A 26748-nucleotide genomic window follows, 5' to 3' on the forward strand; every position below is an offset into this window, starting at 1 on the left:
TATTGATTTTCTATGTGGACCACAGGGCATGTTGCGGGGCTATCAAATGCGTCTCAGGAACTTCTTTTCCATCATGGCCCCTGAGTATATTTGTATCATGATTTTTGAGCAATTTCATCAACAATTCAAGCACTCTTTCTTTGTCCCCCAAACGTGTATTTAAGTCCATCTATTTAGTCGCCGTTGGGGTGAGAGAGTTCTTTGACGGTGCTCTCAATGGAGATTCCTAATGATTTATTAAGTGGATATGAATCGGCCCGGAAGGTTCTTTGTGTGTCTCTCTCTATTTTATAGGGTTGTGTTGCGGTGAATCAGAGGCGCCACTATATAAGACTTTTTTTTCTTTTGTACAGGAGGCAGCGCACTATTAAAGGCGAGGAGTCGAGGGAGTACACCGTGTCTTGCTTCAGCAAGCAGGGAAAATATCACCAGGACGTAACGGGGGCCATTGCAGGTTGTTGTTTCATCTGTGTGTGTCTGAAGGTCATGTCTCCTGCTGCATGACTGGACTTCAGCCACGGCGAAGACCGCGCAAGGCACAGAAAGGTCAGAGAATCTTAAGTCATTTCCTTTAGACACCAGTGGCACCGGGTGTCATCAGAGTCACTAAGTGCCGCGAAGAACACATGCCGTGCAGAGAAAAATCGATGTGTACGAATCAAGGGAACATTTCTTGACAGTTGAGATTCATATTTAATTAATGTGGGGGGAAAGGTCGGTCAATGTGTTTTTTTTTTTTCTTTTTGCCGCATCCATTATATTTATCAAGACGTTGGAAAGCTGTAATCTTCTCTGTCCAGTATGAAAATATAATAACATACTAAGTGAATTGGGAGTACATTAGAATCATATTATAATGTCATTGGCGGAAATCGAAAAACACATCTGATTAGATAATGACAATGTGTGCAGAAAAAAGGGCATTAGTGAATTAAAACCTCACAGATGTCAGAACTAAACTTTGAAGAGCAAATGCAATAAAAACGTACCCTATGAGGCTCAATTCACGTAAAAGCATCCCATAAATCTTTAAGGTTGCTTTCGATCAAAGAGTCTACCTTTTGCGGTGGGAGATTCAGGGGGAGTTTTAGTAGCGGGCAGCCGTGCAAGTCCTTCTCCCCCCGGCTAATGGACCAGTGGCGATGTGCAGTGACATGCCGCAGGTTCAAGCTGACTTCCTCTGTAACAGGTTCAGACAGCCCGAGTACACCTGGGTGTGCCTCTGGGTCGCCACACTCAGACCTACCAGATCCACGTCTCCACGTCTGCCCTGATCGGGAACGTTGTCGGGGGGAAAATCCTCCTAACGACCTGGACGAGACGAGCCATTTGAAGTTTCCCCCCCCGCTTTCTGCGGCTTGCGATTTTCCACGGCCTTCACAACTTTTAGCCCTGCAGGCGGGAAAAAGTAGCTGGTGTTCCACACGGCGGCATGATCAAAGGGCTCATCCTGAACACGGCCGACGCATAATGTGCTCTACTTCCTGTAAATGAGCGTGGTAATCCTGCTGGGAATGGCCAGCGTTTTATTAATAGGACAAAGATACATACGGGAGGTAACACGGGCAGGGCGATGAAAGGCTTTGGAAGGTGTGTGGTGTCCGCTCATACGCATGTGTACACCTGTAAGAAAAAGAACACATTAATGCTACCCCCCCCACACCCCTCCTCCTCCTCCTCCTCCTCCTCCTCATGTGTCTCCTTTGAAAGTGCAGCCCTTTCTATAGCAGAGCATACGATTAGCACTGTCAGGGTCAGGGGCTAAATCCACCCCGGGCACAACTATGCATAATGTGAGAAGCACTCACATTATTATGTGACACACTATGGATGTAAACGCCCACCCAATGTGCATTTTTTTTAAACTCTAATATTCTTTGAAACCAGACTCTGTAGTGGAATGAATCATACTTTGATCCATATCCATTGAATGCCTGTGAGAATACGACATTGGGGCAGTGATGAATACAGTGTCTTATGTGGTGTCAGTGACTTGAAGAGTGACTCATGCCAGCATTTTATTTAGCTATTTGGCACACAGGCAAGTCCATTTTCTCAAATCCATTAAAGTGCTTGGGTCATTGCCTAGATGGATTTGTGTGGATGACACACAATGCTGTGAAACTACTTAAAGATGGTTAAAAGTAGACAGATTAAATTGAAGCACTTGTCCCTTTATTCTAATGGGTTGGAATAGTATTGAATTGAGTATGTCAGGTCAAATTAGGTTATATTTAAAAATGATATCTATATGCATGAGTGGCTAAAAGTGGTTGTAAAATTAAAGATTTGTAGTCATTATTATCATGAACGAATTGTGTGAAGTGTTATAGCATGAAACATTAAAATAAAACATAGCATCACATAACCTTTCAATCTACATGTTATTCATGCGCTTGAGGAAATAACAACATTACCCTAATCTGAAACCTTCCTTTTTTAAATGGTATTTTTCACCACTGGGACCAAGTTTTAAGCCAGCACCATTTTAGCATCGTTAACCTCTCCACGCAGAGGTCAAGGTTCCCCAGAATGGCTGAAAGGCAGAGAACGTGAGGTAACCACACATGCTCACAGTTCTTTTTGCGTAGGAGAGCTTTTTTGGCAGTTTGGTATTTTCAATGCACATTTGGCAGCTCACACTTTCAAAAAACGAATATGTGTGAAAATACAGCCCAGTGAGTCAACATCTGACATGTTTCGGAGGCAAACGCAAGATGCTACGGATAAAACCAATACCATCGAGCAGAAAGATATACGGGGCTTTCTTTGAAGTGTATTTTGGTACGGTGGTGTTGAAGGGGGGGGCTTCATGGACTTCTCTTCTTATCGCAGTGATTTTGAACAGCATGCATTTACCTTTCCACAGAAAGAGTCTAATTACAGTAAGGTGCCTTCAGGAGAAATTAACTATGTATTTTTGATGTCCCTTTGACAGTTTAGAGATAACCTCCTCTGCATGTAACTGCATCTGCAACTCGCCCCTGGCCCGCAGCCTCAGGAAGTGGCACAGACTAATGGTATGTCATTGGCTAGAAGCTGTCCGGGGGAGGAAGGGCTATTTTTGGTTGTGACACATTAATTGGATTAATTTAAAATTGACATACTTTCTGAGGTATGTACTATGTATTTAGCTGATCTTTTTTTTTAGGAAACTAGGAAATGGGGCTTGATTGGTAATGCATTTGATTAAATATTTTTAAAATACATTGGCGCAGTAAGAGCTCATGGATGCATGTGGCATTATATTGACATAACTCGTTGATGTTCTGAGAGAAGACTGAGAGAAAACCAATCGAGCATGAGAAATGTGGACAAGACTTCCACAATTTAAATAACATTTATTTGTCATCATGACAACCCTGAGGCTATACATACATATATATATATATAAAAGGATAATATCGTAATCATTGCACAATCTTTGGTATTGCAGGATAGAGTAAGCACATTACAAATACCAAAATCTAAATACCATTTCTTGTTGTGTCCCATCCATTGCACAGTCTTCTGTACCTGGGAGAGAGGGGATCCAGCGGGCACATCACATCTGATCTGTTCATTACCGGGGGCGCTATCGGCAATAATAGATAAGCTACATAACCTACCATTTTTCTATCCCGCTCCCCAAATGATTATTTGACTCCTCTCTGGAGATCCACAGCGGCCTCCTAACTCTCCTGGAGAGTCTGCCAGCCCACTGTTTTACATTTCCCAACCACAACGTCGACCGCAGTTTTTTTTTTACCAATTCCGCTCAGTGGAATTTTAGTTCCTGCTCGCAATAAATGTTTTTTTTTTTTTTCGTTTTTTTTTGCCGGCCTAGTTTTTCCGCCGAAGTTAACATAAAATGGGTTATTAAAAATTTTTGGATAACCCTTCCAATATGCCACTCCAATCGCTGTCTTTTTTTCAGTTGCTCTTTCTGTAGATTGCGTGCCTTTTTCTCACTCAAAGTAAATGTTATTTGTTTTCATTTGTTTTTTTTGTTTTGGTGGCCTAAATCAATGGGAGTGGGTTATGAAACACACTTAGGTAACCTTTTCCTTATGTCACTTCTTAACAGCTACGGAATCAAATCCCTTCTTTGACATTTCAGATATTCATGTGCTTCTATTGGTGGCCGCGTGTGAGTCAGGCTCAACAGGGTCTTCTTTCCCGCTGATTCTACCAAGTCTGTTCCCTTGACTGTGGTTTCTAAATTTGCCTCAAGTGATGTCCTCGCATTTTATTCTTAATCACAGCCTTGTTTTCTTCGTGTTCCTCTCTGTACAGCTCTTTGGTGCCAACTTTGCTTTTTAAATCAATAAGTTTGAAACAGAATGTAAAGTGTTATCCATAATAATAATAATGATTCATATCAACAACCATAATTGCACAGTACAAGGATTCCTGCAGGGCCACCTCAGTCTGGTTGACATTCAGACAGCTGCCGCTACTTAAGTTTTGAATAAAAGATTTTGCCTTGGAGCAGGCAGGGACTAATACCTATTTTTTGGGTCACCCTGGTGAGGCAAGTTCGTCATTTTCCTTAGCAGTCTCACCAACGGGTTCACCACAGTTGAACCCCGTCACCAGTACTTTCACCACCAGTTTCACCAGACGTTAGCTGCAAAATGGAGAACTGGATGACAGAGGTGAAGTTAATTTAAAAAAACCCGCTGTCCTGCTTTTATCAAATCCATTCAGTGTGTCTTTTATTAATGTTGACAGCCCTAGCCATTCTCCCCCGTTTCAGCAGTATCTTCTGTGATACACTGTGTATTGTAAGAACGACGAGCGGAGGGTCACCTAAGGGGGTGCATTTACTAGGACAGTCCAACGGTAAATCAACTGAGACTCACTCCATTCAGGGAATTATATCTGAATGAGTAAACCCAGCGGATGAGCTACGAGGCAGATAGGCGGTGACACGAAGGACGGGCACATCTTAACCAAGTGTTGTTTTATTTATGACGTGATCCAGGTTGCTTCTGAAGGCCGGTGACAGATTAGTCATAAAATGCAATCACACATTAGATTAGACCTGCCACAATATAACCAACACAGTATTGCGTGCATGAAAACAACGTTATTTACAGGACATATCTCCAATATAAGCGTCCAAAAATTGAGGTAGAAAAAAAGCACATCTTACTCTTGATATTTACAGTTAAGGAGGACCGATGAAGGTCGCAGGACGGTTCCGAGCGGCGCGGTCATGTGACCGTATCCGTTACCTGAACTCGACCGAAGTGACAACCGCTGTTGAGTTGTATGTGTTTCAGTGGTTTCAGCTTTCTTTTGCCATCTTGAGCAAAACAGTGTCAGTGAACAGCTGGCACTGACACTAAACAAATCGCACAATAGCAGACACACAGATAAAAAAAACAAGGTTCTGGGTACAATGTATCTAATATTCCTCCTCATCTGATTCTTACAGTTGTGAATGATTGATGGGCTGAGAGACGGAGCGGAGCCCTGACGGTGCAAAACTATGTCAAACTTATTTTCCATATTTCATATCTCATGATTAATGCATACAACAGCATGTTAGAGAAATGTTTTCCGTGCAGAAATCACCAAAAGGCCCTCCTGAACATGACCAACGTTGACATTCTCCAAATGTACAACAAGGACTATGCATGAAATGGAGTACATTGTTGTTGCTCTTGATTGTATTATGGCCTATGATCTAATTATCAACTGATTGGAGTCAGGTTTTATAAGTGTTGTGTTCAGTGAGACGATCCAATGGATATAATAATTCGAATTTGTTGCTCAAAAATCTCCACCCAGCGTCTCCACCTTCCTTTTTGTGGTTGTTTGCAGTGGAACTACTTACGTTTAGTTGAATATGATTTAGCTTCATGGACAATTTACAACCTCTCCCTGTTTTGGGAGGGATAATATCCTTGACGACCGATCCCTCAATGATTTCTGAAGGATACCTTGAGCGGAGCTACAGAGGATGCTCTTCTCTCTTGCAAAGATGAACTGGTTGGCTCTTCTTTTTGTTAAGGCCATGACCAGAACTATGGCATATGCAGAAAACCAGTGTCACCTTGAATAGCCCATCAAATACGCTCAGTGGGTCTCCTCCTCCAAAGTAGACTGAGTCACACAGACTGCAATGATCTCACTCTCCTCCCTTCCGACTCAGAGTGGCCGGAGCTCCACTGACAGCAACTCCCATTCTGTCACTCTCTGTCCCATTCTGTCTCATCTACAACCAGTGCACAGATCATCAAGGTCCAATTATAAAAAAGCACATAGCCGCCATAACCAGTCCCCTCCCCCCTAGCATCAATCTGAAACGTTAGCATCCGGTGCTAAAAAACGAACAGCGTCCGCGGCTAGGACGATAGCCTCCACCGGCCGTACGCACACGCGCGCGCACGCACGCACAGAGCGCTCCTCAGGCCCTGAGCGCCTCGTGCACCCCCACCGCCGACAGCCGGCGGTTGATGTTGCGGTAGCGGCAGCGCAGCAGGTCGCGGTAGGTGGAGCGCAGGTCGCGGTTGAAGAAGGCGTAGATGAAGGGGTTCATCAGGGAGTTGGCGTAGCCCAGCCACAGCAGCGTGCGCTCCAGCCAAATGGGCACGCAGCTGCACTCCACGCCGCAGATGAACGGCCGGGCCGTGGACAGGATGAAGAAGGGCAGCCAGCACACGGCGAACACGCCCACGATCACCCCCAGCGTGGTCGCCGCCTTCTGCTCCCGCTTGAAGATGGAGATGTTGCGGCGCTCGCGGCTCAGCAGGCGGGACAGCGTGACGCACTCCTCGGCCACGCCCTGCGGCTTCAGGCCGTGCATGCGCAGCGCCTCGCTGGCCACCGTCTCCAGGCACTCGCGCCGCGCAAAGTCCGTGAAGCGGTGCTTGGCGCCGCTCTTGCGGGCCGCCTTGAAGATCTTGTAGTACATGACCAGCATGACCAGCATGGGGATGTAGAAGGCCACGGCCGTGGAGTAGATGGTGTAGCCAAAGTCCTGGCTGATGAGGCACACACCGGCCGTGTGCACGTTCTTGGCCCAGCCGCAGAAGGGCGGCAGGGTGATGGAGGCGGACACCAGCCACACGCCCGCGATCATCTTGGCCGTGAGCTGGCCGTTCTGCCGCGCCGGGTAGGTGAGTGGCCGCGTGATGCCCAGGTACCTGTCGGTAGAGAGAGAGAGAGAGAGAGAGAGAGAGGATTCAGACTTAGTAGAGAGCTGGTGCTTGGGATGCTAGGCATGAGTGGGTCAGCTATCTCCGAAACAGCGGAGAAGGGCCCCTACTTCTGACACACTTTTATATCCAGCGGATGTTCGACAGTTTTGGCCTCAGAGTCATTTTGAAGGGTTTTTCTTTTTTTGTCCAAAGTTTCTGAACACTGCATTGAATTGAACAAGGTAAGGTCACACCGCCCTTCAATCCAAGCACTGTTGCATAAGATGCCTATTCAACTATTACAAAGGGCTCAGCGGTTAAACCATGTGTTGTTTTAATTTCCCTGGTTCCCTGTTAGCCTCTGCATATTCACTGTAGTGAAAGTAATGACCCTAAACACTGTGAAACGTAAATTGGTTTATCATTAAAATGCGGTTGATCTTATCTAAGCTTGCAACAAGCCACAAAACACAAGAAAGCGTTTTTTAATTGCTTTTTGTAATCCCCCCCTTGTTAACCCATCTGGCAAAAAATATTGTGTTATTTGTGCAGTGTCTTTAGGAGCACTGGCTATTTACTGTAAAATATCATTGTTGTTGTTTCTCCTACTGAAACTTCATTAGTATTACCTTGTGCAATACTGTGTGTGGCTCATTCCCCTGTGCTGTCAAAATGTTGACTGTTGTGCTATTCTAAAGCTTGTTCTATATAATTATATAATTATATAATTATATATAATAATTGTGACATGATCAAATTCTAAAACCTGTGTTGATATAATAAAATATTTTTCTTTATGGTGTCTGTTTATATGAAAATCCTATCTTGTTAAAAACATATTTAATTATCCCTCATTTTTTTGTTCATTTGTATGCATTTAAATAACCAACATTGGCAAACCAGACCATTGTCAAGAGAGTTGTATAATATCAGAGTGGTTGAATGACCAATGGTGCATTAATGAGATGGTTATGAATGCTTTCAGCTTTGAACCAAATAAGGTCAGGATAAATTATAGGGTAAGGTTTTTTAGCAATTCAAAACACCAAGCACTGTGTCTTTTTTTATCCCTCTTTAAGAAACCCATTGGGTAAGCCCTGTTATTCTGCTGTGTTATATAAATTTTTGCATGTGTCCAATCCCCAAATACCTATCCTGTCTAGCTTAAGAATTTAGAAGGGCTCACTAAACATGTAATTTGGCTTCATGGATGGGTGGGTGGGCAGAATGCATCCTGAAAGGTAATGTCAGCTGGAGGCATGTGTGATCCCTGGATGGGTGTGTGGACTGCTGTGGAATGCACCTAAATACATGCATCATACATACACAGCAATGCAAAACTGTTCCTCAAATGCATTATTCAAAAGAAGAGGGGGTGGGTTGGAGAGCGAAAAGTTTAGGGGTACAGCTCTCGCCTGTGAGTCATTTTTGGCCTTTTATGAGAGAGTACAAAAGCACTTTTATGCAAAAATCACAAATTCACTTATCTTTGTTTTTGATACTACTGTCAGGTGACAGAGAGAATATGGGGAACCCTTCATCTGCCATTTTTAGGATAAATCATTCTTTAAAAAATGAGAGGGCTATTGATGAGGAAGAAATTATTCTAGACTTCCTTATTATGCAATGATCCCAATGTCCTAATCGTGCCCATAGCTGCATAGTTACAATGAAAAATGTTAGAATAACAATTCCTCTCATACTAACATAGCGCCAGCCCAAAACTGCACATGCAGTTTGTTCAAATGCAAGCGAACCAAAGAAAAGAGATAATCCAGGCCAATGGTAGACAGAGCAAAATGTGAGCAATCCGAACAAGTTCCAAGTATATCCTTATATCCCACAGTTCTATACCCAAGCAAGGGTATACCCACTCTCCCCTGAACTCTGATGACCTCCTGAAACCCCACACTTCACACATTAGTGTCTTTAAGTTCCTGATCACCTGACTTGTTTCACCCAAAACGCACCCTTTGTTTGATTACATACTAGAGCGAGAGTCTAAAGGCTTAGTTATGCTTCCACGTCGACGCAACGCAAGGGGGTGCCCTTGCGGACCCTCCTTGCGTCCACCACGAGGGCCTGACGCGTGCCAAAAAGTGTAACCTTGCGTCGAGGTTGCGACGCAGCAGCAAGGGCTGTGATTGGTCCGCTAACGTATACCTGACGCAGAACCTAAACAGCTTCTGAACTGCGTCGAAGCGTCTGCGTGGTCGTTGTGTTGCGTCGACGTGGAACCACAACGCAGCCTTTAGAAAGAGGCGGAGACAACACACTGAGAGGGAGACACGGACACTAGTGGTGGATTTCATGATTCGTTTGAATGAATCAGTTCGCGTCGGTCAGTTCGCCAAGAAGAGTTCGCATTTCCGGTAGCAGTGAATCATGATTCTCAGTCACTGAGTCGGTCAGACTCGGCTCCTCCCTCGTTCTCATTCAAACGAATTGCGAATGCACAGTTCTCAGCCGAGTCGGTCAGACTCAGCTCCTCCCTCGTTCTCATTCTCAAACTAATCACGATCGTGCAATGGTGCAAACGGTCATCAATCAACACAACACAAGTTCCTTCTAGCTGAGGAATTCTTCATGTTCGGAATCGGGATGTTGTTGCCCGGCTGACTCTCTTGACTTCTCAGTCCTCGAGTCTTCACCGCTAAACACAGTCAGCGAACGAACGGCGACTCGCGAGTCAGCATGACTCAGCGACTAGTGGGCAGAGCTGTGAGTCGAGTCTCGGCGAACGAACGATACGAACGAGACGAACTGAAACGGGGAATCAGGTCGGTGCGTTCATGTTAAAGAGTCGTTCGTACAAACTGATTCGTTCGCGAACGAGCCATCACTAACGGACACCCCGGGGTGCTCTCATGGAAGCGGGGGTGGGGGGGGGCTGGTCATACATGATGTCCAGATGGTTCCTGGTGGCCCTGAGAGGCACGGCGGAGCCACAAACTCTCCTGCTTAATGTGCTTTCCCCCCCCCCACACACACACACACACACACGCCTGCTTAACACGTCCCCCGCTCACACATCCCCGCTCACACGTCCCGGCTCACACGCTCGGACGACTCCGAGAGAGAAATCTGTTGTTTACCGCCCAGAGCGCGGCCCGCCACGGCTCGCCCCAGACGTGTCACTCCTGGCGGCGCGTCCAGCAGGACTGTTGCATGTGACCGCCGAGGGGAAGTGACATCACTCTGCATCCATTTGGAGCACGGTGGTTCGGCACAACTGTTCATAATATTGAAATATTCAAGAACTGGGGGGGGGGGATTTATTTATTTATTAAGTTGGTGTGTGTTCCTCACGTAAGAGACTCTGATTATGAATATTTCACAGAATCACGGGGAGGATGCAAACACAAAGACGCAAATCTAAGCCACTTATGGGATGCACGGTTCTGTGCGTGCGATAGAAGCAGAAAACATACAAATGCATAATATTTATGGTAACACTTCACACAAGGGTACATAAATTTACAATTTTTTAACATTATTAGTTCTCAATTCATCTTCTACTAGCATTCAGCCTTTCTAGGGTCGGCAGAATGGTTGCGTAACTCGGTGGTTAAATCACAGTTTTTGACAATGGTAGCACAACGACGATGACAATTTCACATCTCAGCGTGACTCATCTCATTCAGTAGCACAGTGCTGTTGTTCCCACCTCCAACCAAACGTCAGCAACACAATACCAACCAAACACACAGAACGGCCTGCCTGGGAGCCAGGGGGATTTGATTAATATACATGCACTGTGTATGTCTGTGTTTGGGTTTTTCTATGTAAACACATATTGCTATTTCTATATTCTCCAGAGGATTTTTGAAGCACATCCTCATCTGTACTTGCCCTCGAGGCCCGGGGGAGGGAGGGGTGCCCAGCCCTCAGACAAAACATTGTGAGCTAATGGAGTCTAAAGTCTAAAGACTATTACTTCCACCAGGCTACCAGCAAGGGCACAGGAAAGGGAGCTATTTTTGCAAATGCCAAGGCGGCCTGACGCTGGATTCTTCTCTAGGAACCCCACTCAGATCCTTTTATGTCTCACAGAGAAGATAGTCAGATATACTGTGAAATATTTACCACAATGCCTCGGGGGGAGATGGGGGGGGGGCAGGGGTGGGGGGGGGGGGGGGGCACAGATGGAGTGCTGGTTCCCCCTAAAAGGCCTGAGAAGATGGATGTGGACGGTCTCACGTGACGTAGCTGGTTGAATTTGTTGTAACTTTCTATCCTGCTGGAACCCTTGTGATGTTGGCGGTGAGGAGGGGGAGAGAAGGAAATTGCCTTCCTTTGGATACAGCTCAGTAGCCGTTGTACTCGTACTTCAGGGAGATGAAAGAATGTAAAGAAGAATATATGTAGATATAAAGTTTCAAAGCGTCTTAAATCCAATGGGATTATTGCCTATCATAGAGGGGTCAGCCTTGATCTAGCGTTGTGTGTATCTGCACGACGTGTGTGCCTTTGTCGGTCACGGGGGAGGGGGGGTTGTTTGTGTGTGTGTGTGTGTGTGTGTGTGTGTGTGTGTGTGTGTGTGTGTGTGTGTGTGTGTGTGTGTGTGTGTGTGTGTGTGTGTGTGTGTGTGCGTGCGTGTAAAACCCAGGTAATAGTGCTCTTACATATAACATCTCTCCAAAACTAGATAAAGAACAAATGAAACCCGTCTGTATGTGTCATCCCCCATGAATGACCCCCCCCCCCCATCTCAGCACGACTCCTGCTAAAGCCGCCCTCACCCCAGGAACCCCCCCATCTCCTTTGCCATTGTCGCTGGAAAGATCAAGCGGGAAACCAAGAGGGTGAACGTCGCCCAGAATAGACTCGTCTTCGACCACCATTAGCGAGAAATAGAGAAACATTTCAACTGACTCACCACTTTTCTGACTCACACTTCCAAAGCTGAGATTTGTCCTTTTCTTAACCTTTAACCCCCCCCCCACCCCCTAACCCAGTTCCCCCGTGTTCCTGGCTGAATGTAAAGTACATCGATCGATGTGGAACTCGACCACAGTTCTCTGCTGAGCGCCATATATGGTTTGACTGAAGTTATGACAAGGGATTCAAACGTGAGTCACTTTGTTTCGTTTTGTTTTGTTTGGCTGACAGGGATAGCCGCTTGTCTGTTCGGTTTTGTTTTCGTTTCTACAGTTATACACTCAAACAAGACCATTTCGTAATCTCCACACCATTGGTGGTGAATGTGCAGTCACAACTCCCTGCTGTAGTCGCAATTTAGTGCATACTCATAGAGAGCAATTCCAGAGGGTTTGCTGTTACACTTTATGGTAAAAACAATACAAGGATGCCTGGGGAACTGCCAACAGAAGTTGTCTCGTTGTCTCATGTCTCATGAATGTTTTCTTTTTCCTTATCCAGAATGAAAAGAAGGAAGAAATCCACCAATGAATGTCTACTGCTACGCTGACATTGACTCAGGCAGACGGTAGATTGCAAACCGGATATCATTATCATCATTTATAGCTTTATAGGGCAAACACATGGGACGAGAAGCTATTATCTTTGGATTTCAAAGCCACATGCAGTACTACATAATTACATAGGATAATAGATACAAAACTATTGTATTTTATATATTTGGTACCATTCCTGTTAACAATACAACATCGTCAGAGCAATATATCATCATGTGTGTTTCGTAATGCCATCCTACTATTACATCTGACTGTTTCTTTCGTCATCCGGTGCATCCAGAAGGTGCTGTCCATCTGCAGACTACCGCCTGATTCCATGGGAACGCAGCATAAATCCAGGGGCGGACCGTACTGTTAGGCAAACCAGGCACTTGCCTGGAGCCCCAGGCCCCATAGAAGGCCCCATAGAGGCCTTTTGGGGCCCCCAAAATGCCGTCTTTATATTTTTTCCCCATATCTATTATTGTTTTTATAAAAATCCTGTCATAATAGCAGCGCCAGGATGTCCAATTACTCACGCATTGACAGTCTCCCTGCTAAAGCGCGAAGCAATCATGCAACTTCGCTACGCCAGCCCCCCCCCCCTGTCAACAATCCTGTTCGCCTGCAATCGAACACTCTCCCACCCCCCCCGTCAACAATTCTGGTCACCTTTGCCTGGAGCCCCCAAAGGGCTAAGATCGCCACTGCATGAATCTAAACGCATCCAAATGATTTCACTGTATGATACTACTAGTATCAGTATGAGTCGTGTCAGTCGCTTTTGGGCATAAGCATCAGCTAAATAAATGTAATGTAATGTAATTGGTTGTGCGTATGTGTGTGTGTGTGCGTGCATGTTCGTTTGTGTTTGTGTATACGTGTATGTGTGTTTGTGTGCGTGTTCATTTGCGTTTGCATATGTGTGTGTGTGTGTGTGTGTGTGTGTGTGTGTGTGTGTGTGTGTGTGTGTGTGTGTGTGTGTGTGTGTGTGTGTGTGTGTGTGTGTGTGTGTGTGAAAGCTCACCTGAAGTATGCAGTGTATTGACAGGGACAGACCCCAAGGGGCCCCTGCTGGCCCTGCCCCTGACATAGGTCCTTAAGGGAACATATCTTTATGGAGTCGGCTTCACGGTTCCTTATCATTTTTGTAAAGCACTCTTCCCATACTGCGGTACGACCCAGGCATCACAGCTCAGCACATGTGCCGGGCTGTTTACACCACACTGGCTATCACAGTCAATCGCGATGGAAGCCATTATGGATTAGGGTATACAACAGCGATAGGCCCCCATACAACACAATATACCGCTGCAGCACAGGCTGCGGCACTAGGCAAGAGAGGGAAAATCTGTACATTTGATATATATTTTATAATATATTGATTATTTTTTCCTCTTAAATAGTGTCCCCTCTCTATTCACCAATGTCATTTTTTTATATTGGGAATGTTTGTATGTTTAAGGCAAGATTTTTTTTGTAAACTTTGTTATGCTTTATTATAGAGGGAGATCAAGTGGAAGGTATGGGAGGTATAGAGGGGAGGACATGCAGCAAACGACCACGGGCAGGATTCAAACCTGGGTCGCTGCTTTCAGGACTATGCCTACGCACTTTACCCTGTGAGCCACTGAGGCGACATTTTGCTTGAGTGAACATTGGCAGGTTGAGAAGCTGCCTGAGCTGTATGTCACTATATAGATTCACCCATGATTAGAGCGGCTGGACAGATAGAGACGGGGGACTCAGAGCTGACGTGTGGACAAGTGTGTGATCGATTACGAGCTACTAAGACGGTAAAGATTGATGTTGAGATCCACTCCTTTTCCTCAACATATTCTCTTCATGAATTCTCTTTTCTTATGACCAAAAAACTGTTTCATGGAGGTATATAACGGGTAGGATAGTCTATTAGCCCTACCTTCTCATCAATGACATTGAGTATCTAAAAATATCTACAATTGTAAGGAGCTTTAGATAATAGTGTCTAAGTGACTTAATTTCCAATAGCAGTCAATGTACACCAACAATGATCTGATTCTTTATTTGATCTAAAAACATAAGTCTACTCCTAAAGTTTAGGTGTACGTTAAAACCACAGAATAAGTGTCAGTTAAAGACTGCACCTATTTAACGATGGGACTGCCTTGTATAGATACAACTAAGTAGGGAGTTTATCTATCCATAGCAATTTCCTTGTCTTTGTGTCTGAATGTGTTACAGTGGCTAGCTTACCCAATGGGAAAACAAACATGCTTCTTATCATTATCTGGCTAATGCTAAATATATGCAAAATAAGCCATTCTAATCAACATCAAATAAGAGAGAATAATAAATTCCTAATGTCTTGTATAGAAGATTATTTCTATAAATAGCATGTCTTTGACCAGCGGGGCATTTTGGTCTGTCATGAGAGGGAATCTTCTTCAACTGCTAACAAATTATTCAAGAAACTCATGTTTTAAAATGTAGCTAAGGAACAAGAGATTTCTGACTCCATGCGGTGTTGATAGAAAAGTGGCAATGTCTGATTAAACCAGTTCCTCCCATCATGACTAATAATATTGATACTCTTTGAAACAAAGTTAAAAGATACAACTTCAATGCAGCGATATGCATTCTACACGCCTCCTGGGGTGGCTTTTACTGGGCTCCCCCAGACAAGGACACAGGTTGGGGGTGTTAAAAGCTGGTTCATTGTACGGGTTTGCAGACAATGATGAATGACGCCGGGGCTCCACGTTTTCATGCAGGAGATCTCCTCGAGTGTGTTGTGATAACCGTTAACCTGTGCACATTGATTTCTCTATGCACAACAAGGTGTGCAACCTCAGCCAGCCCCAGAGTCCAATCAGTTCCACTCGGGGACTGATTGGTGAAGCTCCTTAAACCAGCCATCATCCACACACAATGCAAAGTCAGACCATGTAAACTCACTGATGTCAACCACAAGGACAGGAATGCAATGCAATAGTAGTGTTTCAATAGTGTAGACAGAATAAAGAATGTTGTACGCACTTAAATCCAAAGCGACTTTCAGTAAATACAGATACATGTCACAAAGGAGCAAGTAGGGGGTTCTGCATCTTGCTCAAGGATGCCGACAGGTGGTCTGCAGACATCAGGGAATTGTCTGAACACCCTCGTCCTGACACAATCCTGGCCCTCTGATCAAAATGAATTGTAGAAACAAAGACCTAGAGCCCCAAACACGATATAAATCATCTACGACAACAGCCCGCGGCTTTGTTCTATTCCTCCGATGTTTGGGCTCCTCATACACATTTCACACCCGCTCAAGCAGCGATGTCTCCGGAGTCCCCCCCCCCACCCACCCCGCACCCCCCCCTCACCCACCCCCCCACGGATAGTGTCCACTGGGAAGGGCCTCAGTTTAATGGCCAACGCTAGCGGTAGCGTAGCTTATTCCTCTTTCACTATTACTATTCCTACTCATTTGGCAGGAGACTGTATCCATAGCGCCAGGAACAGGTCGTAAATACGCATCTCGCTCAAGGTAGGCCTCAGATATCGTGGCTGGAACCCAGAACATTTTGCGCTACTTGTTGAGTTGTGTGAATTTCATTTGTAGAGCACTTAATCACAGATGCAGTCTGACAGGGCTTATCAGTCCCTATATCGATTACACCCTCTATACCTCGCGCCATAAAGAGCGAGAACAAAAAGGAAGGATCCTTCAGAAGTAGTCATTTTAGTTGTTGCAGAGGACAGTCTAGAAAACTTTCAGGATTTAGTTTAGCTCTTCGGACCAGCAGGAACTCTCCATAGGAAGAGGTTTATTCCATCAATGTGACGGAACACGCCGTGAATTCCATTTCCTCTCTGTGCTGTTGATTGAGATGTAAGAAGAGATGTAGAATGATGATGATGTAGAAGGTATTACTGCAGTTAGCTGTACACAGCTTAAGATGTATTTGGAGTGCTAAGTGAGTGCACACACACTCACAAGCGCACACATACACACACAGACTCCTGTGAGTGTGATTGAGGGTGTGCGGGCATGTGTGTGTGGGCACATGATAGCCGAGGCGAGACAAATAAATATTTATTTTATAGGCCGCTCCCACAGGAACCGGGGGCATCATTGCAGTCTCTCATAGTATATGTTGTTTGAAGACACACACACACACACACACACACACACACACACACACACACACAGTAGTATGTACACAGACCAGACAAACTTATTCCCATGAATATAACCAATATATTTTTGGTATAATTAATATTACCATATGGAAGAACTGTGAATGAGCTGTGTATATCTAGTTAAAATATAAATATTAAATATTAATATTAATATTACATATTAAAAATGTTTTTTTACATGAATTGTTTACGCCTTATGATCATGAAACATGAAACTATGTTATGGTTAATTATGGAAAAGAGAGTAATCTTTACGCAAACAGAAATCTATATTAATTATTACATATTGACCACCACAGGGAAATATGAAATATGTATGCGCTGCATTTTTTTAGTGTGTGTGTGTGGTGAGGGTGCACAAGGTCATGTGCGTGCACATGTTTGAGTGTGTGTGTGTGTGTGTGTCAACGAATGTCTCCACGTTTGTGTGTATGCGTGTGTGCCTGTGTGCATGAATGTGTGCCTGGCTACACACAGGCGGGAGTGTGCAGGCATGAATATGTGTGCATGGGCGTGTGTGTGTGTATTTGTGTGTGTGTCTGCGTTTGTGCCTGTGTGTGTGTGCCTGTGCGGCGGGAGTGTGCAGGCATGAATATGTGTGTGGGCGATGTTTGTGTGGGCATGTGTATGTCTGTGTGCGTATGTGAGAGTGTGCACGGTCATGTGCGTGCCTGTGGCTTCGCGGGCTTATTTCATAGCCAATCTATTATGTGCCTCAGCGACCCGCCTGCATGCAGCTCATTAGAGGTGAATAATGATCTTGACCTGTCATTCCAGACAGACCATGCATTGGTGGCAGCACCTGCATTAAAAACTGAACACCGTGGGCACTTTTGTTCCCCGAGCTGCTCACAGTCCAGCAATGAGCGGGGATTGTCCACATGCTCGTCGCGTGCAGAAGGCAGAGATTACAATCCACCATAAAAAGAGTACTCAGTATTCCAGAAGGGACTCTCCACTACGCCTCTCGCAAACAGACAACCAACACTCAGGTTACTGTAAACCTCTTATGACCCTGCAGGGGTGTGTTAAAAGGTTCATTCGGAAACTTCTCATCAGAAGAATAAGACTACAGCTGTTAAAAGGTTCATTCGGAAACTTCTCATCAGAGGAATAAGACTGCAGCTGTTAGAAGGTTAATTCGGAAGCTTCTCATCAGAGGAATAAGACTGCAGCTATAAGCATAGAGACTTAAGAAGACAAAGAAATGGGGGGCGGCGGAGAAATTGTTGAACCAGGCTGTATTCCAGATAGGACTGTAGAGACAAAGCCTTGGTTTCGAGGCTGCTTTGGAGCCTGCTTTGGAGAATCCCTGTGGGGGAACATGAAGGTTGGTTTCAGGGGCCCTCAGAGTCGTGATTTAGGAGCTGGCATTTTGAAGTCCAATAATGAGCTGCAGTTTGAAACAAATGTTCAGCCACACAATACACAATATTATTCTTCACACGTTCGAGCGTCTTCTTCAAATGGCCGACGGCAACATCGTCAGTTTCTATTTTCAAGCGAAAAAAATAGAAACGTCTGTTATCTGTCCCCCAGGAAACACACCTCAACCGTCACAGGGAAGTGTGTGCGCAAGGCCTGCTTCCGTTGTATCAAAATCAATATATGCTCATGCCAAGCATACAGTTGTGTACTCTATAGGAATACACGTCACAAGATACACTATATGCGCTTTATTTACGAATAAAAAAACGTTTGAGATACACACAAACAGAGAGACATTGTCACTTGGATTCTCTTGACACGCGCTTCAGAATTTCTATTCAGGTCTATCGATGAACTCTGCATGCTGATAACTATTTTAATCCAGCCCTTGCGGCAAGAAGAGGTTTATCCGACGAACCGAATACCTCAAATATGTCAAAAGACCTCGCTCCACCCAAGGTCAAACTTGGACACCCTCGCCTACTTCTAATGACGCGGTTATGAAACAGCGCAGACTCTGGGGGGGGGGGGGGGGGGGTTCTGAGTCACGGTGTCATAAGGTGACAGCACCGCCTGCCAGGGACGGCTCTGCTCTGTGCGCCTCTTTGTAGGCGTCCAAACGAAGACATCTCAAATCTCGCTGGGAGGGATGGAATGACAACGTTCGTTCATTACAAACCTCTGGATGTTTGAACTGTGACCGGGAGCGTGTACAGTGTGGGCTGCGACCTCCCTGCGTCATAGGGGTGCTTCTTCTTCAGCACTGAGCACAGGGAGTACAGTAGAGGCTTTTTCAAAGAGGAAGACGCCTTTTGTTGAGCGTTATACAACCTCTCTCTCTCTCTCTCTCTCTCTCTCTCTCTCTCTCTCTCTCTCTCTTGCTCACTCTCTCTCACTCTCTCTCTCTCTCTCTCTCTCTCTCTCTCGCTCCCCGAAATATTTCACATTGGGATCTCCCGCTGCGACCATGACTGCTGTTTAACTCCACTGGATGAGCAGTAATGGATTTTTCACCGGGAAACACTGCGCTCCTCTTTGAGGATTATCAAGAGTGGCAGTGTATTGAATGAGAAGATACCCTGGCTTACGAGTGAACTATGAATATCCGCGCCCCTCCGGGGTTTGTGAAATCCCTCACAGATATTACACGCCGCGCAACACGTTAACAAAAGGACAAACCGTTGGTCTGTTCTGGCTGTGTGTGTACTTTATTTATTTTTTTGTCGTTCAGATCAGAGCAGAAAGCGTGCGGAGGAGGAGGAGGAGGGGGAGATGGCTGCTCCTCTCTGTGTGCTACAAGGAGGTGGAGAAGCCGGATCGGGGCTCTGAGGTGGAGAGAGAGGGATAGAGAGAGAGAGAGAGAGAGAGAGAGAGAGAGAGAGAGAGAGAAAGAGAGAGAGAGAGAGAGAGAGAGAGAGAGAGAAAGACAGAGGAAATAGATAGCAAAGACGTTTAGAGAACAAGACATCATGAATTGTAGAAAGAGAAAGACAGAGCGGCAGAGTGTGTGTGTGAGAGGGAAAGTGTGTGTAGATAGAGGGAAGAGTGAGTAACAGAGAGAAGAGCGCGGAAATGGAGAGCAAAAGCCTACAGAGATAAGAGAAACAAAAAATGGTAGAAAAGAGGAAGCGAAAGACAGGCAGTGTTTGAGAGGGAAGCTACAAAAGAGGGAGAGATTGGGAGATGTGTAGAAAGAGAGGCAGGGGGAGAATGATGGGAAGAAGTGAGGTAGAGAGAGGCCACGAGAGAGAGAGTGGTTGAGAGAGAGAGAATAGGAAAGAGAGAGACCACAAATGAGATATCCTGAGAGCCATAGAGAGAGAGTGGTGACGAGAGAGAGATCATGAGTGAAAGAGGTGGAGAGAGAGAGTAGTGAAGGGAGAGAGACCCCGAGTTAGAGAGGTGGAGAGAGAGAGAGTAGTGAAGAGAGAGAGACCACAATTGAGAAAGGCAGAGAGAGAGAGTAGTGAAGAGAGAGAGACATCGAGTGAGAGAGGTACAGCGAGAGCGTAGCGAGAGAGTACCCAAAGTGTCACATCGCATTACCTGAGGAAGCCTCAGCTAGGTCGTGTGTGCTGTCTCCAGGGATCCACACATCAGCCATGTTGCCGGCCGGGGTGGCTCCAGTGGCGCACACACACACACACACACACACACACACGCATGCTGCCGTCACCAGCAGGGGCCTCTCTAGCCACGACCCCATGTTGTGGCTGGACCCTCCCCTCCACAACCCCCCCCCACAACCCCCTCCCTCACCCAGTGTCCTTTGGCGATCTACTCTTTTTTTTGTTGCATTTTTTTATGCTTTATTATAGATTGCGATAGAGAGGAAGGTATGGGAGATAGAGGGGGCGGACATGCAGCAAAGGACCACGGACAGGATTCAAACCCGCGTCGCTGCGAATCGGGACTGAGCCTGTACCAGTGCGCGCTCTACCCGGTGAGCCACAAGGGTAGAGCGCCCCCAACGCGATGCACTCTTTGAAAGTGTGACATGAGCAGGATGTTTCCTGTGCGTTTGTCGGAGGTCGGTCGGTCTCTTTCAGGAAAGAGACAGAGAGCTAGCAAGAGCCGAACGTTAGCACTGCCGCTTGATCCTCGTGGCCTATTTCAATCCCAGATAGCGGCGGGAGTTTAGAAGAGCCCACCTTCCCCCCCCCCCCCAACTGTAGACAATCAATAATTTATGCATGGCTCTTGCAAAATTTAAGACGCACTGTACTTGGCCCCAGTCACAGCCTAGGATAGAGTTACTTTTAAGGATAGGGGTTAGAGGTCAGGCAAGCCAGAGAAACCCACTCCAGCCACAAGCCCCTTCCAGAACCTGGGGACACACTGAGGAATGCGCAATCGCCATCTGGTGCCCGATGGCGTCACAAAAGCACTTTAAATCCGCCCTTTTTTTATTCACCTTTTCCTCGTTTCTCTGTTTTCTTTGGGGCGAGCGCGTTAGTTTCATTTTGCAACTGAGTGTGGAAAAGGCAGCTGAGGCTGCTGAAGGTGACAATTGGTTAGCTGTCCGTAAGTGTGTGTCTGGCGCAGCAGCAGAAAGGCGTCTGCGGAGAGCGAATCACGTACAGCGCGAAGCGAGTCGCCCCGAGTGGGAAGTGATGAATTTGCCCTAGCTCAAATGGACAGCTGCTCTTCTCAAAAACATATTGTGAACTACATCTGGGGAAATGTCAGGCCCTTTCGAAACTGTTTGAAAGAATAGTACACATATTTGTTGTTTGATGAGAAAAATTTGCTTTACAAACTATGAAAAACAAAGGTGTTCAAAGCAGAAGGCCAAAGCCACCATTACAATCAAGGTTTTTCCAACATTCAGTCACTTACTATTTATTCAGAAAACGTTCAATATGGCAAGTACTGCCATACTGAACACATCATACAGTATAAACTATACTGTCATCATACAGTATAGCATATATGTGTTCAATATGGGAATATTTTAGTTTTTTTCCTAATAAATTAAAAAAAAATGTTCCTAATAAATAATAATAACAATTGATTGTAATTGTGGGTTTGACCTTCTGCTTTGAAAACCTTTGTTTGACCAGAAGAACATAAAAATTTAACTATGAAAGGAGGGATGTATTTTGCTGAAACGTCCAGACACTGTAAATAAGCTATCAGATAAACCAATCAAAGTCTACATGACAACATATGGGCCGCCGATTTATAAATAAGCGATTACACGTGATAGTACTGAGAGTGGTTTACAACTGATTAGACAGCACTCTAGAAAGGCTTGCTGCACTGCTCAATCACACCACACTATACGATCCCAACACCACTAAGTGTGTTCCCAGCCACTGTGAAGTCTCTGTTGTCACCCTCACCCCCACCCCCTGCCATCTCTCTCCCGCTCCCATTATGCCCCTCTCTATATCTCTCCCATTTTTATCTCCCACTCTCTTGCTTTTTCCTTCCCTCTCTCTAGCATTTCTCCCACCCTCTCTCTTTCACTCTCTCCCTCTGTCCCATTCATCTTTTCTCCCTCCCTCCCCCTCCATCCCACAGGTATACTTTAAAGAGTAGTAAGTTGGTACAGTCCATCATTATTATAGACTAAAAAATCCAAAAGTGATGCCACTAAAAGAAGAAATATGGGCACACAAACCCAAAAATACCAAAGATTATTTCAATGCATATTATATAAGACACGCTTAGGTAGCAGGATCGTAAAGGGGCAAGGATGTAAGGCTGCACGGCGAAAGATACTGGGTCCGATCCCCAGTGTCCAGTCTAGCTGCAGAGGAAGATGCCTAACAACTACCTGCTGCCCAATAAATAACATCTGCTGAATAGTTGGTAGTGCTCATAACAATAGTTCGCAGAATTTACACCCAATAAACTGTCGCCCCACAAAGTCAACTCTGCATCTTCTGAATGTAGCGAGATGAGTTATCATCTCCAGACACTTCTATTCAACTATAGTTCGACTGGGTTCATAAATCTGCTGTACCTTGTCCTCCAGAGTGACCCCCGCTTCTGTGCTGTTGCCCCCCCCCCCCCCCCCCCCGGTGAAACAATGCCCTAAACCCCATGCTTAGTGTCTGTACGTTAAACAAAGGCTCGGCTGCAGCTGCCCCCGCCACTGCCGCTGCCAGCCACATCACACCGGACGCACCGACCTAATGGGCCCGTAGCGCTTCCACAAATGTCACAAAAACAAGAAATATCTAGCCATAAAGTAGAGCACCTGTCATTTGGTGATTCCTGAACCAGTCCTGAAAGAACATTTGATCAATACGTGCCTGTAGGGTATGTCGCTAGCCACAGCAGTAACAAGCACTGGCATTCCCGCTTGTACCCTGTGCCCTTTTTGTGCTTGATTCAATACTTTGAAAATACCCGCTTGAAATCCTTTTGGGCATTATGTATTCAAAAAATGTCAAATTAAGTTTGTCTGTAGGAAAATATGGCACAATTTTTTTTTATCTTTGTACATAGTGACTGAATTCAAATTAGTTCCTTTTCAGTTTGGCTATTGGAGTTGTGTCTTATTTCCAACTCCCAACTCTCCTATCTGACGTTTGAAGTATTGTTTGGTCTGTGCGGTCTGAAGGAACAGTAAAACCTCATCATGTAGTTCAGTGTCAGTCGAACACAACCCAAGATTAGAATCGCTTGCTGATCATCCGTCTTCACCTAGAAACAATATACAGAGTCAGCGCTCGGTCTTACAGTGCTCATACAAGCTTTGTTCTGTCGTGCCCCACCTAAATGGGCAGCTAAGCTCTGGCTTATAGAAGGGTTTCCCGTTTGCAAACATGGTTGGCTGCGTTCACAGCCAGGGGGGCAATAAACCGTTTGTGGCCATAAACTACTGGCCACATTAGCGACTACAGCAGTGCTATCAATGTATGAACGACATCGTACTGCATGTGGTCTTATTAGGCATGATGATGTACATTGCTATACCAGAGGTGAATGTGTTTGTTTGTCTTTCTTTTGCATATTGTTTGTTCATAGCGTCATTCTAATATCATTGACTGGAAGAAATGTGACTGCATAAACAAATAGACACAGTATTGGCCCTCTTCAATTCTGAAATGTTAGAAGGCTTGCTTTAGCTTTTAACTTAGTTACAAAAAACTTGATTTACAAACTTGGTTTTTGTGTTTCAGTTGTTCAATAATGAACCTGCGTGTGACTTATTGTTAAATCTTTTTACCAATTTGAATAATCATTAAAATATTAGCTTAATCTTTAAATTAACGATAATAATCCGAAAGGGAAGGGATGGTATGGGGCAAAGGCAGAGGACGTCACATAAATTGGAAGCATCCATCTACAGCGATTACCGAAAAAACTAATCTCACTAACAGGGATATTATAGCCTACATGGATCTGATGGAAATGCCTGGTGAATCTACGAAAGAAAAGCTACGAGCATACAAATCATAACATTACGACTCAAATCCCACCTTTTAACGACCTATATGGCTTAGATCCATACCTGTCTTATTTCTATTAAAGGGAATGAACCACATGGTGTTTAAGCACTTTTAGAGTTCCTGGCTTTTGGGATTAGCGGCACAATAAATCCTTGCCATCTTGACGCTTGTCTATCTGTTGTCTATGCTTTCTGCCCCCTGGCACCTATCTGCTGTGACACTGCCAAGAAACCTGTCTATCCTAGACGTGACATGTGACGGCTTATCCTGTTAGACCTGATAGTCCCAAACTATGTGTGTGTGTGTGTGTGGGGGGGGGGGAAGAGTTATCCTTACCGCAGATACGATTGATCAATCAAAATGACATGAAACCCCCACTGAGCTGCCACCACACCCTCCGGGAGATGGATCCAATAAGACACCAATCTGAAGTCCATCTCCCGTCGACCCCATTTGTACATTAATGGACTATGGTTGAGTATGTTCCTGTCCCCGAAGTGAATGCTATCTTATCAGCGACCACTACCCCGGCTCCCGCACCACTGATCTGGGAAGCTGTCATTGGCTTGCCCGCAGACCTGCATTTTCCTATTATCTCCAAGGCTCTGGTGACTTATATCCTCCATAATAATGTGCACTGGCATTGATAGGGAGTTCACTGTAGGGCGATCAGTGTATCCACAAATCAACCCATTCCCATTCTTTGTCCTCGCTCTGACATCCAACCTAAAACCCTCAGAGCGCTAGCCCACGCACTTTGACCCCTCACCTCGCCCCTATTACAATTGCAAGTCCCTATTGGTCACAGCTCTACTCTAGGCTCAGATGTGCATGCATGTATGCATATACCGTGTGTACCTTGATTTGACGCCCATCTGTTGTACCAAAAATGCATTTAATGCCCAAAGCGTCAATATCCCAATGTCCCTGTTTCTCGTCATGGAGAAATAAGCTGCCCCTGGGTGGGATTGCGTTTGTTCCAACTGGTCATGGAATGAGTGCCCTAGGGGAAGTCGGACATAATCTGATCATCAATTCCTCACTGAGCTGCTATTTTCACACTGGAATAGAATGACGAGAAGCTGCAACTGGAGGCTAGATTTGGGAAAAATCCAAAGGTATAATCTGTCTCCCAGACAATGATCCTCCTATCGCCTCCTACCTCCTATCCTATCGCTACATTCAAATTTGTATCTTGTAATTATTTAGCTGATTTAGATTCTACTGCTTTCAGAGTGACTGTTGATGGAGGAGTCTTACTCAGTAGCCTCACCGATTACACCGGAAAGGCTAAATAATAGGCGTTAATAGGCTAAATAATTAGCGTTTTCTCTGGTAGCAATAATTCAACTGTTTAATTGTCTATATCAATACACCCTGTCAGATTTAGCTTCATAAAAATTGTTTTGGTTTGTCTATAGGCAAGAGTCTATACATCAGAATCAGATGGATGACTATGAGCTATAGGCTACATCACATCACAGATCAATGTAATGTAATCCCAAGGATTTATGGAATAGATGCATCATATTTTCATTTTAATTTAATTGGTTTTACACATTGTTGTTATTGTTTTCACACTACTCAGCCTTAACTAGTAGGATCATATAAGTATGACGTTATGAATAGTAATAAATAATGTGCTAACTGTAGGACCAGGCCCATGAGCTTTGCATATTAAGTAGCATGCTTTCAATTGAAATTAGATTGTATGGATGAAATCTGTATACATAATGTAATGTAGATAGTACATTGGATTGTAATTAAAATAATGTTAACATTGAAATACAAAGCGCAATTTATTGATAACTTAATCGCAGTCTTTGTTCCTGATAACTGCAGTTTAAGTAATGTAATTTAAGTAATGTAATTTAAGTTCACCGCTGCTTGTTGGTTTTAAACTCAGTTGACATTTGAATTAACCGCACTTAAATGTCCCAAGGGGGCCCCTCGCCTAAATGGCTGTTGGCTCCTGCAGCCCTTCATTCTTGTAGAGTCTCACCGTGCGTAAATTGATTATTTTTTGATTTTGGCTCACGACCCCACAATTGCATTCATTAGTTATAAAAAAAATCAGAACCACAAAAACACAGCAACGCTAAAAAGCTTACACGTTGATGTATTGTAAGTCATATTCGATGGTTGAACATTAAAAACATAGGGCGTAAAAACATGCGTAATTTTGGCGCACAGCGCGTTGACCATTCCGCCAAACGTTGCAACTTACCTGTCGACACTGATGACACAGAGGGTCATGATGGAGGCAGTGCAGCACATTACATCCATCCCAATAAATATATTGCAGAACACTTCTCCAAAAAGCCATTTGCCTCCTGTTAGGTCTGTCACTATTACGAACGGCATTACAACTATTGCCACGGATAGATCCGCGACTGCTAAGGACACTAGAAGGTAGTTTGAAGGTTGTCTTAGTTTCTTTACAACGCACACTGCTATTACCACCAACGTGTTTCCCATCACTGTGATCGCCGTGATGATCGCCAACATCACACCGATAACCATCTTCTCCGGCCGGCCGAAATCCAGCAACTGCTCGCCGCAAGACTCGTTCCACATGGCCGTGGGACTAATAGTGCCAGGGACGTTGTACCAACGCTGCACGGTGCCATTGATAACTTCGGAGATATCCTCTTTATTGTTAAAAGTGAGTTCGATGCCCGACGTATTGAACAT

The 26748-nt window shown here is 44.9% G+C and overlaps 1 protein-coding gene across 1 annotated transcript; it reads right to left on the reverse strand.

Annotated features, from left to right (window-relative positions):
• Nucleotides 1-6397: 6397 nt before the first annotated feature.
• Nucleotides 6398-26748, reverse strand: htr7c (5-hydroxytryptamine (serotonin) receptor 7c; the record flags this gene model as incomplete). The annotated part of the gene is made up of 2 exons (XM_084468053.1): nt 6398-7136; nt 26282-26748. 2 exons carry the CDS (start codon nt 26746-26748, stop codon nt 6398-6400), a joined length of 1206 nt encoding a protein of 401 aa, XP_084324179.1.

This window comes from Micromesistius poutassou, assembly GCF_964030765.1.
Source record: "Micromesistius poutassou genome assembly, chromosome: 5".
Lineage (NCBI taxonomy): Eukaryota > Metazoa > Chordata > Actinopteri > Gadiformes > Gadidae > Micromesistius > Micromesistius poutassou.